The 16,047-nt window shown below is 51.2% G+C and overlaps 1 protein-coding gene across 1 annotated transcript; it reads right to left on the reverse strand.

Moving 5' to 3' along the window:
- Nucleotides 1–169: 169 nt before the first annotated feature.
- MEIOSIN (meiosis initiator) lies at nt 170–14,887 on the reverse strand (the record flags this gene model as incomplete). Its single annotated transcript, XM_080644138.1, has 13 exons — nt 170–326; nt 955–1,044; nt 1,752–1,993; nt 2,063–2,230; nt 3,326–3,399; nt 3,774–3,929; nt 4,564–4,664; nt 5,459–5,558; nt 6,334–6,347; nt 6,574–6,718; nt 7,584–7,718; nt 9,199–9,310; nt 14,789–14,887. Coding segments are annotated over 13 exons (1,593 nt in total), but the record flags the coding sequence as incomplete, so codon positions are not given.
- Nucleotides 14,888–16,047: the final 1,160 nt, after the last annotated feature.

The following is a 16,047-nucleotide window of genomic DNA, read 5'->3' on the forward strand; positions in this document are numbered from 1 at the left end:
ATGGGGTCAATAAATCCACCCCCTCCCAGCCTGCGGGAACTGGCCAAGGAGACCTGCCTAGCAGGGCTGAGGCCCAGGAGGGGGCAACCTCTTCCTCATTGGCTCCAGGTTTCAAACGAGCTGTGGAGCTGCGAGGTGGTGAGGGAGGAGAGGTGAAGTGGTTACCCTCTCATCTGTGCTGAGAGGCGGGCTGTGAGGAACAGCGGGCCCTGTCCGCCAGCAGCTGGTAGAAGGGCTTGGGTATCCCCCAGTCCTCATCCTCGCTGCTGGAGCTTTCCTGCTTCACAATCCGATTGTGCTGGCGGCTGAACCTTCGAGCTTTGATGCTGGGGGGAGAGGCAGTGGGATAGGCGGTTCCTCACTGGCCTCTCGGGCTCTGCCTCACCACTAGTGCTCTGGCCCTGCAGTGGCCAGGGCCTGAGCTGAAAGGGAGGCCAGGGCTTTTAAAGACCTGGTCCCACAGGGTGGGCGAACCTCTGGGCCCTGTCTATATAACAGGACTCCACAGGGACTCTTTGCTGAAGCCCCACACTCCTGTTAGTTTCTGTACACTGAGGGCCAACTGAGAAACAGGCAGGTGGCAGCGCCGAGGTGAAGAGGAGGGGGTTTCCAGAAGCGAGGGGAGAGGGAGGAGGGGAGAGGGAGGAGGCCAAGTGACAGGAAGACCCAGTTTCCTGCTCTGAGGAATGCCCTGCGGCAGAGAGGGCAAAAGAAATGTAGGGCAGCGGGGGCCAATCCCAAATTAAGGCACTTGCCCTTCTAAGCTCCAAGGTAGAGCACCTTTCTACCTCTGTCACCCCCAAATATTTCATAAAAGTTTGCAACACCCAAACCTCCCACCCCGGGAAACTCCCAGCCTGTTTCCAATCTCACGAAGCTCAAGGCTCTGACAGCCAGCGCAGGGTGAGGCGTGGAGGGAGGCCCTCCGCTCCAGCAGGCCGCTCGGCCGCTCACCTGTATGGTCTCCGCTCCTGCTCCGTCATCTCCCGCCAGAGTTGGGCCAGCTGTTTGGTGGCAGTTGTGGATGCAGTGCCCGGGCAGGCTCTGGGACAGGAGGGAGGAGGTAAGGGGAGGCCTGCTTGGGCAAAGACCCAGGTCTGACCTGACCCTTGCCCTATCAGAGCCTCAGCTTTTCCTTTGAGGACTCAGCTCTTTCCATCCTGTGTTAGATATCTTGAAAGGCCCCCATTACACACCCTGGAGCTGAGACATCAAAAAGGGGGGCGCTGACTAAATGGTTGTTGGAAAGATGCCACCTGTATCCACTGCTCCCAATATCAGGCTCTGGATCTTCCGTAAGGGCACCAGCTCTTCTCCCCTGTGGCTTGGGGGGCCTCCCATCCCCCAGCTTTAGGCTGGCAATGATGGGTTCTGGGTTGGGCTCCTGATCTACCAAGTTGGACCCAAGAACTTTTTCTTGCGACCTTAGGAATGAGGAGCTCTCCTCCCACAAGGCTGCTAGGATGGGGGCCAGGACATGAGCCTGGACCTTCCAGGACCGACCTTGCCCAGCCGGCCCCACCTGCCTGAGGCGGAAGCCCATTTGGAAGAGAGTGGCACCAAGAGAGGGACAAGGACTCCAGACAGCATCTTGTGGGCGCTTGGGCCCACATCTGAACCTAATCTACCCCTGTCTTTTTTCAGGTTACATAAGCAATTTTCTGGGGGAATGTGTGGCTGAGGACGGGGCCAATAGGTCAGCCACCAGCGGGCAACATGCTCTGGGAGGCGGGCAGCCAAAGAGGACCCACCGGATGTATTGCTTCCGGTTCATCCTACAGAACATGATGAAGCCATTGACACACTTTTTCTTTGGCTGCGTGGGGCAGGAGGCTTTCTTGTTCTTGAGCTTCACAGGGCCCCTGTCTGCCCGGCCCCTCCTGCCCTTCCTCCTGGCTGCGGGCACGGTGGACACCCGCCGGGTGGGGGTCCATGTGTAGTCTCCATCCTCATCGCTTGCGGACTTCAGGTCCGCAGGGTTGGCCGGAGCGTCCTGGGTGGGGGCAGAGAGATGAGAGCTGGCAGGAGAAGCGGGACCCACCTCAATGGCTGTCCCCCTCACCTGCTGCCTCCACACCAGCTCTGTGTCCATGTCGGTGTCCAGGCCCTCAGAGCTGGGGACGGACGACGCCTGGCTGTCCTCACTCAGCGAGAGGTGGTCCAGTGACGCTGAGGACAGGCACAGGCTGTGGGAGTCAGAAAGGTCTTCAGGGGCCTCAGGGGGTGTGTCCTGGGAGGGGATGTGAGCAGACATTGGTGTCCCTTCATGCCCCAACTCACTGCTTTCCTAGGAAATGAGCATGAGAAACGTCTCAGATTCAAGACAACCTCATCCAAACACCCCCTGGACATTCAAACAAATGTTCCCAAGTTCCCACAGGGGTCAGAGAAGGACTCTATTGGGGTGAGCTCTTCTGCCTATTTTGGGGGCAATATCTCTTAATCCCATCAGTTTACCACCTCACATGGTAGCCATGATGTCCCAGGCAAGTCTTAACTTCTCCAAGCATCAATTTCATCTACAGACTAGTGCTCACTACATGTCTTGCAGGGCTGAGAAGCACCTAGCACAGTGCCTGGCACTTACTGAAGCCTCCACTAAGGGTATCTGTTTTCCTACTACTGCCCATTCAACTACTCATTGAGGCAGTGCCCCCCACCACACACATTGGAGGAAGAATGGTTTGGGGACCAGGGCTGGGGCTGCTCCATAGCGAGCTCCTGGAGCAGGCAGTGGTGACAGAGGTCAGTGTGGGGGCTTGGGAGGGAGGGAGCTCTTTCCAACTGAGGATTCCTGAGGTTGCTCATCTATTTTCTGTCAAATGGGGTCCAGAGACCTTGGTCTCATAGAGCAGTTGTAATATTATGTGGGGTCTTTTATGGGCATCTAGCAGTTTTAAAAATATATATATATTTTAATTGATTTTAGAGAGAGAAAGGGAGAGGGATAGAGAGAAACATCAATTGTGAGAGAGAATCATTGATCAGCTGCCTCTTGCACGCCCCTCCTAGCGACCAGCCCGCAACCTGAGCATGTGTCCTGACCAGGAATTGAAAATCAACCTCCTGGTTCGTGGGCTGATGCTCAACCACTAAGCCACACCAGCCAGGTCCTGACAGCCTTTTAGCTCTCATCCCTTTTGTCTAGTTCATTCCAAGTGACCAGCACAGGGTGGGCGCCTGGTGGCCAACAGTGATCATTCAAAGGATGAGGAGATGAGTCGCTGGAAACATTGAGGGGATGGATGAGTGAATCGAGCAGGTGAGTGACTCATGGAAAGCAGGACGGCCATTCCTGTGGATGGAGGGGTGGAGAGATGCCTACCTTCTTCGGTGGTACTTCCAGCACGCAGGCAGAAGGTGAAGACACAGGATCTAAGAAAACTTCTTCAAAGAGAGCTGTCCGGGAGGGAAGCCAGAGGTTGGTATGAAAATGGCTCCCTCACGGCACCAGGACTCTGTGCCACTCCCTAGGTTTCGGGATCTCCTCCGCCATATTCAAATCTAGCTCCCAGGCCAGCTCCCCGGGGCCACCCCTACCCTAGGCAGAGCGAGTTGGTCCCTGCTGTAGTCTTCTGGAGCCTCTCGCTCCCCACGCTGACCTGGGGCTCCCCACACCCCCACTAGGCTATGGGCTCTTCGAGGCAGGGCCCGGACAGCATTCATCCCTGGGCATCCAGCACTGCCCAGCACAAGGCTGCACACTTACTTGGTGGGCATCACCGTGGGTTTTCTGAATGAACCAAGGATCAGGTCCAGCCCTGCATGCTCACCTTGGGTCAGGTACTCGCTGCCATCCTCCAAGACCTGTTCTGGCAGCAGTTTCCCTGGGGAGCTGAAGAGGGAAGGACTGAGACCTAGGATCTCGCTCGGTTGGCCCATCACACTCCAGTTGTCAATCTGGGCAGGCTCCAAGGCCAGTGGGCTTCCTGAAAAGGAAACATCAAGCTTGGGGTGTGGTCACAGATTGCCCTCTGCCCCAGCTGGCTTTGAGGAGATGGTGCCAGACACTGGGGAAAGATGACTGTCAACTTTTGAATGCTTGGTGGAGGAAATTAAGAGGCACAATGCCTGTCATTATACCAGGGATGGCAAAAAAAAAATCTATAATAATAAAAGCGTAATATGCTAATTAGACCGGACGTCCTTCTGGATGACCTTCCAGACGAAGTTGGGGCTGCAAGGGAAGCCCGGGTCCCAGGTGCCAGAGGGAAGCCGGTGCTGGCAGCTGGGGGAAGGAAGGCCTACTATTGCACGAATTTTGTGCATCGGGCCTCTAATCAGTATCTTAATGTGTCAGATCTGGTAGAATGATTGTAGCTACCTGGAGCTGTGTTAAAAAGGATTCTGAGGTAGTGTCTGGGATCACCAGAAACAGTGATGCTTGATTAACAATATCTGCCATGGCAACCAATGGCTAGTGACTGTGTGCTTGCCATCCCTGTGCTTAGCAGACATCTATTCACCTTCCCACTTTCCCCCCTTCTACTGAAATCCTCAGAAGGAAGGCACCAAGAAGGCCCCACACCAGCCTACAAGGAAGAGAGACAGAGTTTCAGTCACCACGAGGGCTGCCCTCTGGGGTCCAGGCAGGAAGCCAAGGGTCAGTGTCTGGGGCCTCCTTGTCCATCTCCTCACTGGAATCGTAGAACACCAGCGTGTACCTGCAAGAGGTGGAATTCAAGAGGCAGAGCCGGAGCCCTCGGCTGGGAATTGCTGTGCCCCTGAGTGAGCTGTCCCCCCCCTGGGTGACTCAGTGTTGCCCACTGTGAGGTAAGACAGGGATCACTCCATGCTGGCTGCTGGGGGAGAGCTGGGGGCAGCAAGCTTAGTCAGCTTGAGGTGCTGCCCTCATAGAGCTTCAAGGGTTGTGAGGAGAGATAGCTGTAATCAGGCACTGACCACACAGTTATGGGGGGTTTGGGGAGGTCAGACAGGTGGGCAGGGCAGAGGGAGGATAGCACTGAGCTTGGCCTGAAGGAGGTAGAGTTTTCCAAGTAGATGAGGGGACCAGGCTTGCTGGGAAGAGGGATCAGAGTATGAAGAGCCAAGAGGGGGCAAGGGCATGGCTCCCAGGGGGAGTGGTGAGTATTTGCAGTTGTTAAGGGTAAGTTTCATGGGTGAGAGGCAGGAGAGGGTGCTGGCAAGGTGGGCTGAGGCCAGAGAAGTTCTCAAATGCAAATGAAGATATTTGGGCTCCGAGGGAGGGCTTTAAGCCACAAACTAACATGGTCAGTTTGGATGGCTTAGAAGGGTGAGACGGGAGACAGGGATGCCGGTGAGAAGCTGGGGCCCATCTCTCCTTCGAGCTTATGATGCCTGCGGAAAGCTAGGCCCATAGCATTGCTCATGCCACAGACACCATCAGATGTAAATCAACCTCATTTCTCATTGCCCCTCAGCCATTCCAGACCAAACACCTCAGTCTCCGCCACCCAGAGCCCTTGCTTTTCCTTACCTGGGACAGGGTTGTGTTCTGTAGAGAAAATAGGTCCTCTCGGCCCCTTGCTGGGCCCCGAAGGCAGGGTAAGGCCCATCATCCTGGACATTGTTTTTGCCTAAGGAGGCAATTTAGGATGATCACTTCTCTGCCTGGGACGAACTCCAGACTCACAGATGCAGGGATGAAGAGGTGCCAGGGTCTGCCACAGCCTCCCCTCCCCCATCCTAGGCAAAACCTCAAGCTTTGGGACCTCTGCATGAGGCTCAGGGGCCACCCAAATCAGCACTAGGTTTCTGGAATTCCACTCCTTTATCAGAAGGTGTAAGGAAGATAAAATCCTTAAGTGGAATAATGACGATGAAGATGATAATAGCAAACAAGTACAGAGTGCTTACCATGGCCAGCACAGTTGTAAGTATTCTACATACTAGTCACTGACCTTTTGTGAAAGAGTACCATTATTACCCCCATTTTACCGTTAAGTAAACTGAGGCAAACTTGCCCAAAGCCACATAACTAGCCAAACTGGGAAGCCCTCCCTCCCCAGGTGGGCCAGGCGCCTCCTCTGGGGACCTCGCGCTCCCTGGACAACCCCAAGAAGTTGGGACCACTCTGGACCATCAGTGATAGTGTGTGACTCCTTCACTGGACTGTCCCCAGCACCCAGCACATGGCCTGGCCGAGGCAATGCTTAGAGAGTAAGGGCTGAATGAACAGGTGGATAGAGGATAGATAGAATGGCTCAGGCCATGTCTTCCCTTGCCCACATTCTCGCCTGACTCTCTGCTGAGTGAGCCATCACGCCTTTTGAAGCTGGTACAGGGAGTCCCTAGAGTTCTGCCACTCGCAGCCCTCACACAAGGGTGGCACTGACTCTGTCCCACCCTTACACCCACAGCAGAGCCTGAAGGGAAAAGAAAACTGGGAAAGAGACCATAGCTGTATGAGGTGAGAGACGCTGAAGTCCCAGCTAACCAGGACTGTGTCTGGATGTTGCGGATGCCTAATAAGGGGTGTATAAATGACTGGCTAAATTAATGGTGAGGGAAGACAAGCTTGAGATGTCACAATAACGCTGTTCTTGGCCACATCCAGCAATGTCAGCCAGGACCGTCCTCCATTTCTGTCACCTTAAGGCAAAGACAATGCAGCATCTTGGAGGAGTGCTGGTCCCCTCCACGTTTCCTCCCTTCTGGTCTGGGGAAGGGGTCACCTGCTTCTTGGGCTTGTCCAGGGCCAGATAGCAACAAGGATGCTGGGCCCGGGTCTGGCGTTCTGGGACAGCAGAGAGATGGCATCAGATGCGGCTGGGGCCTTGAGTACCACTACAAGATGGCTCAGGTGGGAGGTCTTCTTTGCTCTGGGCCCAACCACCTGTCTCAAGGCTTTGCCTGGCCCAGTCACTCATCAGCGCTTCCTGGATAAGCCTGGATCCTTAGTTACAGGCCACAGTCTGACACTCCCTTCCCTTGCTAATAGGCTGGAATCACCTTGCCAGCTCTGAAAAAAGACTGAAGCCCAGCTTGCACCTCAGACGACTGAAACCCGACCTTCTGGTGTGAGACACAGGCACAGGCACTTTTTAAGGCACCTGGATGATTCAGATGTGCAGCCAGGGCTGGAAATCACTGACTAGGCCCAACTCCCATTTTAAAGACATGAAAACTGAGGCCCGCAAAAGGGAGAGGACATGTAGTGAGTCACAGCAAGGCTGAGGCTGGACCCAGGACACTGGTCTTTCACTCTTAGGTCTTTCCTCCCTGAGTCCATGCTCCCTGATTCTCTGGCCGGGGATGGGTTTCTGGCCATAAAGACAATAAATGCTGGCAGTAGCTTCCCTTCGCTGGGAACTGGCATTGCTTGAGTGGTACGTTTTCAGGCTCCTAATCCTCAAGACCTCCCCGTGGCAGGCACTGCAATTTCCAGATGAGGAGGATGAGGCTCAGAGGACAGTGCACCCCCAGTCTCAGAGCTAGTAAGAGGAGGAGCCAGAAATTGAACCCAGGCGTGTCCGACTCTGAAGCCTCGTTAGGGGCTCAGGATTGCTGACTGGGCCTCTGAGGGTTATGATGACCCTGGACAAGGAACCCCACTTCCATCTGACCCCAACTTCCTGTCTGCCTCCACTGACAGCTTGTACCTGATGCTCGGGTCAGCTTCTTCTTCCTAGGTTTCCGACAGGCTCCCCCAAGGCAGGACTGACAAGAGTGTGGGCAGCTGGATGGGGTGACGTGTCTCTGCCTTGCTGAGCCCACAGTGGAGTTCCGGCCCAGCCCTGCACAGGACAAAGAAGGAGAGAGGTCATGCCCTTCCAAATCCTCCCTGCCAGACAATGCTTCCCAATGCGGGCAGGGTGCGGGGTGGTCCACCACAGTCCATGGGAGGAGATCAGACTTGTCTGAGGTTGCACAGTCAGGCACCAAAGGTGCAGGGTGAACACTGGGGCTTCCCCAGGCCATTCTGGGCCTTGGCAGAGAGGGAAGACAGATTCAGTGCTTCCCAAATTCGCCCCCATTTTCCTCACCCCAAACCAATTCCTCCTCCTACCTTCCTCAAGACAGCGAGGGTTCCACCACCCATCCTGGGTCACCAGGTCTCCCTCAGGCCTCTCGATTCTTCCTCATTAACATCTCCCAGATGTACCCTCTTCTGTCTACACTCAGCTATCGTGCCAGACGGGGCTGCATTGTCTCCTGACTGGACCACTCCTGAAAGTATGTTCACTGATCTCCCTGACTCCAGTTTCTCACTTAATAACCAATCCTCCACACTAGATGTTAGGGACCCCTTTCTAAAAAAACCATGCAGCCCAGCCGAGTGTGGCTCAGCGGTTGAGCATCAACCCAGGAACCAAGAGGTCACTGGTTCGATTCCCGGTCAGGATACATGCCCAGGTTTTGGGCTTGATCCCCAGTAGGGGGCATGCAGGAGGCAGCCGATCAATGATTCTCTCCCATCATGAATGTTTCTATCTCTCTTCCTCTCCCTTCCTCTCTGAAATCAATACAAATATATTTAAAACATGTCAAAGATCTTCACAGAGAACATTAAAAAAAAAAAAACACAACAAAACCCCCTGCAAAAACCTGATCATGGCTTGCCCTGGCTGAAAGTCCTTCAGTAAGTCTCATCTTCATCTCCCTCCTCAGGCGGGTGCTCGAAGCCCTTCAGGATCTTGTCTCTTCCTCTTTCCTACCCTTCTTGCCTGTGTATGTTTTACACCAGTAATGATAGCACCCAGCACATACAGTACTGGATGACTGGCGTGTTCTAGGCATTGTGCTACAATACTCTCTCCTTGTATTAACTCATTTAATCTTCACGACAAACACAGGAGGGAAGTACTAGTCTTAGTCCCGTTTTGCAGATGAGGAAACAGAAGCACAGAGAGGTTATGGAAACGACGTGTATCTGAGTCAGGATCTGGCTCAAGAGCCTGCACTTGTCCTTTCGATGCTGCGTGGCCCCTCCAACCACACCCATCTGCTTGGCTGTCCCCAAACATTCCACACGTGTCTCCTCATGCCTGCACGCTTGCTCAGATTGTTTCTTCTACTTGGCAGGGCTCCCCCTTCTACTGTCCTCAAAGGCCCAGCTCCAAGACCCCTCCCCCCACAGTCTTCCCAGACACCCTCCTCTGACTTTGCCCCCATGCGAGGCTGTGTGATCCTGGAGGGCCTGGAATGGTTGAAGTCACTCAAGGTCCCTGACAACAGGACAATACTTATGTAACAGGCCCTGGGAAACAGACTTACCCCCAGCTCCACCTTCCCCATTGGCGGTGTGGAATTTGAGCAAGGCCTTGGCCACATCGATGTTTCTCTGGAGGTACTGAATGTAGTACAGGATGTGCTGCAGAATCTCCTTCTGCCCACAAAAGAAAGACAGGGTTATGCACAAGAGTGGGGGCCCGAGACAACGAGAGGCTGCCAGACACCAGAGGCAGAAAGGCTCCAGGACCCCAATCCCCACCCCAACAATTCCTCCATTGACAGACATGTTCCTATTTTGCTCTTTAGTTCTCATTGTGGCCCAGCAAGGTAGCGTTACAAGTAAGGAAACTGAGGCTCAGAGTGTAATGGCATTTGCTAAGGTTATAGAGAGGACATGGCCAAGCTGGGATCTAAACCCAGGTCCAGTTTTTCGGCACACTGTTCAGCTTCCCACCCCTGGCCCTTTGCACATGCTGTATTGTCTTTCTGCAAAGCCTTCCTCTTCTTCCCACATACTCCCTCTCCTGGCATCTCCTCCTTCGAGCTTCCAGAAGCTTTCCCTCCTTCCCGACCCCTCTCGCCCAGATGGGGTCAGATGTCCCTCCTAGGCACTCTTATAACACCCTGGGCCTGATTCCACCAAGGCACTTGCCACACTGTTTTATAATTATCTGTTTACACATCATTCCCTTCCACTGACCTTGGATTAGCTGAGGTTAGAGACTGTAACTAGTTGATTTCTATATCTCAAACACACAGAATCAAGAGGTGGCTTAGCCAACGACTGCTAAAGTAGTGAATCTCCCCCACAGCACCAAGCGCGAAGACTCCTGCCCACCAGGCATCACCCGTCCAGCCACCAAACACTGATTGGTATTGGTATTGGTATTGGTATTGGTATTGGTATTGATTGGTATTGGTATTGGTATTGGAGCTACTCCTGCCCTAGCCGACTTGGCTCAGTGGATAGAGCGTCAGCCTGTGGACCAAATGGTACTGGGTTCAATTCCGGTCAAGGGCACTTACCTTGGTTGCACACTCCTACCCTGGTGGGGCACCTGCAGGAGGCAACCAATTGATGTATTTCTCTCACATCGATGTTTCTCTCTGTCTTTCCCTCTCTCTTCCACTGTCCCTAAAAATCAGTGGAAAAATATCCTTGGGTGAGGATTAACAAAACAAACAAAAAAAGACTACTCCCCACTAAGGGCCAAGTATGTAAGGATGACCTAGACATACTTCTGTTTGCCTTCATGGAACTTATCATATAGTGAGGGCAGCAGACATTAATAAACTCATAAATCATACAAAATTATCATTAAGCATCTATGTATATAAAAGCCTAAGTGACCATTGCAACCGAATGGACGACCGAACAGGCTGCGTGGGGCAACCAGGCCAGCAGGGGGGTTAGTGAGGGGTGACCAAACGACTGAGTAGCAGGCTGTGTGGGGTGACCAGGTGGCAGGGGGGTGAGTGAGGGGTGACCAAACGACTGAACAGCAGGCTGCGAGGGGCGACCAGGCCCACGGGGGGGGCAGTTGGGGGCTATCAGGCAGGCAGACAGGTGAGCAGTTAGGAGCCAGTGGTCCCGGATTGTGAGAGGGATCCCAGATTGGAGAGGGTGCAGGCTGGGCTGAGGGGGACCCCCCCCCCCCGTGCATGAATTTCGTGCACTGGGCCTCTAGTCTATATATATATATATATAAAAGCCTAAGCAACCATTACGGCCAGTTGACCGAACAACAGGTCGACCGGTTGCTGTGATGTGCAGTAACCACCAGGAGGCAGGCGCCCAATGCAGGAACTGCCCCCTGGTGGTCAGTATACTCCCACAGCCAACCTCCTGCAGCCAGCCAACTTCCTGCGGTCCCTCCCCCAGGCCGGCTTTGATCGGCCCTGATAAGGACTGGACAAGAAGGGCCCCAATCGGCCCTCATTGCTGGCCAGGCCGAGGGACCCCACCTGTGCACAAATTCGTGCACTGGGCCTCTAGTTATGAATAAAAGAGTATAACAAGGGATTCTGCAATTAAACTTAGATGTCCAGAAAGTCCCCTTGGAAGCAGCAGCATTTAAATTGAGACCTGAAGAATGAAAGGAGTTAGCCTGGTCAAGACATGAGGGAGAACATCAATAAGTATTTTTTGGATCGCACTGGATCCCTAGAATAACAATAAAGCCATTAGTAATAATCTTCCAAACCCAAACATGGTGTCTAGAGGGGACTTATGTGAAACCGTTCCATAAAATATGATACAGTCACTGAAATTATTTAACCTGACCCACGAAAGGAAGCTATGATCCAACTAAGGAATACATGTGACACAAGTAAGGGACTATTAGTTTGGAAGGGCCTGGCTCCAATCTGCCACTTCCTGGCTGTGTACTGGGAGCAGTTGTTTTACTTCTTTGAGCCTCAGTTTCCTCATCTGTGCAATGGGGATGAGATGCTCATTCAGGCTCAGAGGATTATCATTAGGAGTAAATAAATTAGTGTGTGTGAAATCGCCCAGCACAGAGCCTGATACGTTAGTTGCCTAATAAATGCTTAGTTGATGACAATGAGAGCACCATCAGTAAGTTCTCAGGGGATTAAATGAGAACCTTTTCTAACTTTTTATAACTAGACCAGGGTTTTTTCCAGAGCAGATACTCTGTTTTTAGCTTAGTATCTCCAACACCAGGCTTGGCACGTGGTAGGCACTCATTCAGCTGAAGTCTTTGTAAACTAAAGTAATATAAAATGTTACTTATTATTACTAGTATAAAGGTTTTGTGCAGGAGGGTATTGGACCTCATCTCTGATTTCAGGTCAGAGGCTCAGCAATTGAAATTTCTTAGCTTGGAAACTGCACCAAAAGTTCAAATACCAGAGATCTTCTGAGAGTGAGATGGACAGGCCCTGCAACCTCCTCAACAGATGAAATTCATTCATTCATTCATTCAACAAACGTCTATTGAGCACTGAATGACAGAGTGGTTGAGGATGTGGGCCTTTGGAAAGAGACACATCTGCCTCTCTCTCACTGTAAGCTGGCTGTGTTCCTCTGTGCAATATGACCACTCTGTGCTTCAGTTTCCTCAAACCAAAAAATGAGCATAAACATATGCATCTCAAAAAAGCCTTGTGGGGAGGATTAAATAAGAAAATGTACATAAAACATTTGGCATTCAGGGTCTGACACCTAGAACTCTCAGTCCATTGGAATCAATTGTTCAATTGTTATTATCTGCTCTATGCTAGGCCCTGTGGGGCACTGGGGATAGAGATTTATCTGTTATGGTCCTTGCCATCTCAGAACTCTTCATGTAAAGGGGGTCAGAGACACGAAAACCATCAGCAATATGCTGAAGGCTTTGGTGGCCAGAAGAAGAAGCTACAGCATCATACAGGGCAGGGGCGCTTAATCAGCCAGAATGGTGAGTTAGGATGTCACAGATCTAAGTTGCAGGCCCGTCTCAAATGCAGGAGAGGCCACACATTATGGCCCCCATTAGTTCGCTGAGCAGCAGACTGATGAACTGTGATGTGCTTTAAGCAGACTGGTCAGCGGGAAGTTGGGGACTGACAGGAACTCAGGTTGTATGTGGAGCAGGGTCCCAGGACTGAACTTAAGGAAGGATGAAGATGTAGAAAATCAATGGTAAAGAAAGTAGGCTGAGGCCTGGGGAGAATTCCACGAGGAGATGTGGCCATCTGGTCAGTGATAAAATTAGGCCTGTCCCCTGACTACAAGGTCATTCCTCCAGAGCAGGGACCGTGTCCCAGACATCTCTGCCCTTCCTGCCAAGAGCTCAGGACAGCATCTGTGTACCAAATACTCCAATGATTGACGACAGAGGACAAGGCCCCTCCAGTATTTTTGAGCACTGTGGTGGTCTGTGTAATGCCTTTCCCCAAAACATCCATGACCTCGTCCCCAGAACCTGTGATTATGTTGCCTTATATGACAAAGGGGATTTGGCAGATGTGCTGGATGTGACTGAATTAGGACCTTCAGATGGGGAGGTTATTCTGGATTATCTCAATGGCCCACTGTAATCACAAGGGTTTCTTATAAGCTGGAGGCAGGAAGGTCAAAGGCAGAGAAGGTGAAATGACAACGGAAGCAGAGAGAGAGAAGACGAGATTTGAAAATGCTACTCTTCTGGCTCTGAAGGGGCTGTGAGCCAAGAAACATAGGTGACCTCTAGAAGCTGGCAAAGGAAAGAAAACACATTCTTCCCTGGAGCCTCCAAGAAGAACCAAGTCTGCTGACATCCTGACTTTAGACCAGTGAGACTAATTTTGGATTTCTGACCTCCAGAACTATAGGAGAATAAACTTGTGTTGGTTTAAACCAGTAAATTTGTGGTAATCTGTTACAGTAGCAACAAGAAACTAATATAAGGCCCTCGTTGTCTTGGCTCAGTGGATAGAGCGTCGGCCTGTGGACCAAAGGGTCCCAGGTTCGATTCCGGTCAAGGGCACGTACCTGGATTGCAGGCTCCTCCCTGGCCCAGGCCCTGGTCAGGGCACATGCAGGAGGCAACCAGTCTATGTGTTTCTCTCACATAGTTATTTCTCTCTGTCTTTCCCTCTCTCTTCCACTCTCTCTAAAAGATCAATGAAAAAATATCCTTGGGTGAAGATTAACAACAAAAATAATAATAAAATAAAATAAGCACCCATGACTGAGAGATATTTAGGGGGAGAATCAACATGACTGGGGACTGATGGAATGTGGCAGGCAGGGAGAAGCTTGGGGTTGGGGTCTGGCAAAGCTTTCCAAAACACCTGCTCCTCTGACCCTCTCTGGAGGCAAGTAGCACGCTCTAGCTGGGACCAGTTACTCCTGTGTTCAAACCTTTATCTTCCTGCCAAATTCTGAGTTCCCAGAGGATGAGGACTGGGTCTCAAATTTCTTTCCCTCCCCTTGTCATAATCATAAAAGCTCTGACATCCAATAATCTTCCCATAAAATGGCTGATGAATGAATAAATAAATGACTGAATGAGAGGAACTATAGCAAGAAAACATCACACCAAGCCTTCAGGATCTCCGGCTCTCCCAGTAAGTTGTTCCCACTGGGAGTGAGGTGTTAGCTCAGCACCATCTACATTTATTGAATAGCCAATGGGGACACGCAGAGAAGCTTCGTCCGTTTCTGCTGGGTGGAGATGATACCCACGGGTCACAAAACAGGGAGGGAACCGACATTTATTCAGGGCCTGTCATGGCTATTACGTCATTTTGGCTTCACAATATCTCTGGGTAGGAGGCGTTATCTTTATTCGTTTTACAGCTGAGAAACACAAAGCGCGAGAGGCTGATAACCTGAGTGACCTGCCCAGGGTTCTGCAGTTATGGAGCTGGAGGGCTCAAACCCATGGCTGGTTGACTCCCAAAGCAATGACCTCTACCTGGCTCCTTGCCTATTTTCCTCTCCCAGCTCCTCCTGCCTCCTTTGTGAGAAAGAATCTTGCAGTCATGTGCTCAAAGACTCCCAGGAATTCCCAGTCCCATCTCAGTGCTGTCACTGAAAGAATCTGTCTACTAGTAGGTTTCTCAGGACAAGGGATGTTAACCAGCTTACTGACCTTTTAAAATCTACCTCCCACATCCACCTTCACTCCTTCGGTCCACATACCTTAGTAAGCTTCTTGCTACTGGTCTTTGAGGCCAGAGGTAGCAGCAATGCCAACTCATGGAGTTTGCTGGTGTGGTTTTTTCTTTGCTTCCTGTTTTGGGACAAAAAGAGGGGTTTTTTTTGTTTGTTTTTTTAAAATATATTTTATTGATTTTTTACAGAGAGGAAGGGAGAGGGATAGAGAGTTAGAAACATCGATGAGAGAGAAACATCCATCAGCTGCCTCCTGCACACTCCCAACCAAGGTACATGCCCTTGACCGAAATTGAACCTGGGACCCTTGAGTCCGCAGACTGACGCTCTATCCACTGAGCCAAACTGGTTAGGGCCAAAAACAGGTTTTGATTAGGACATCCAAAATGGAATTTGGTATCTGAATTCCAAACCTCCTGTCTCATTGTTCCTCATCTCAGGGATGTCCCCCACCCCAGGCACCTGAGACAGAGTCCCGGGCATCATCTGGACAGCAACCCTTAGCCCCTTGTCCAATCAGTCACCAAATCTTGTCCATTCCTCCTCTGATCCCTTCTCTCCATCCCTGCAGCTCCTGGCTTAGTCCATTTACTGACATACGAATGGGTCTCCCAGCTTCCCACCTGTCTCAACCTTCCTAATGCCGCAACCCTTTAATACAGTTCTTCACATTGTGGTGACCCCCAACCATAAAATTATTTTCATTGCTACTTCATAACTGCAATTTTGCTACTGTTATGAATCGTAATGTAAATATCTGTGTTTTCCGATGGTCTTAGGCGACCCTGCTAGCGGTTCTCAACCTGTGGGTCGCGACAGGTTGAGAACCGCTGCTGTAGAGCCTAAGACCATCAGAAAACACAGATATTTACATTACGATTCATAACAGTAGCAAAATTGCAGTTATGAAGTAGCAATGAAAATAATTTTATGGTTGGGGGTCACCACAATGTGAAGAACTGTATTAAAGGGTCGAGGCATTAGGAAGGTTGAGAACCACTGCTCTAGTAGAATCAGAGTGATCTTTCTGAAATATGAATCTGACTATAGTTTTCTCATCTGTGCAATGGGAATGAGGATATTCATTCAGGGTCAGAGGATTAGCAATAGGACTAAATAAATTAGGGCATGTGAAATTGCCCAGCACAGAACCTGACACATTAGTTGCCTAATGGGTGCTTCAAACGTCTCAATGCCATCCCGTTATTAAGGATCAAATTTAAACCCTCAACATTTGGGGGGTGAACTTGTAACATAGAAACCCACGCCTGAAACCTATATGCTCA

This window comes from Plecotus auritus (assembly GCF_963455305.1).
Source record: "Plecotus auritus genome assembly, chromosome: 10".
Classification (NCBI taxonomy): domain Eukaryota; kingdom Metazoa; phylum Chordata; class Mammalia; order Chiroptera; family Vespertilionidae; genus Plecotus; species Plecotus auritus.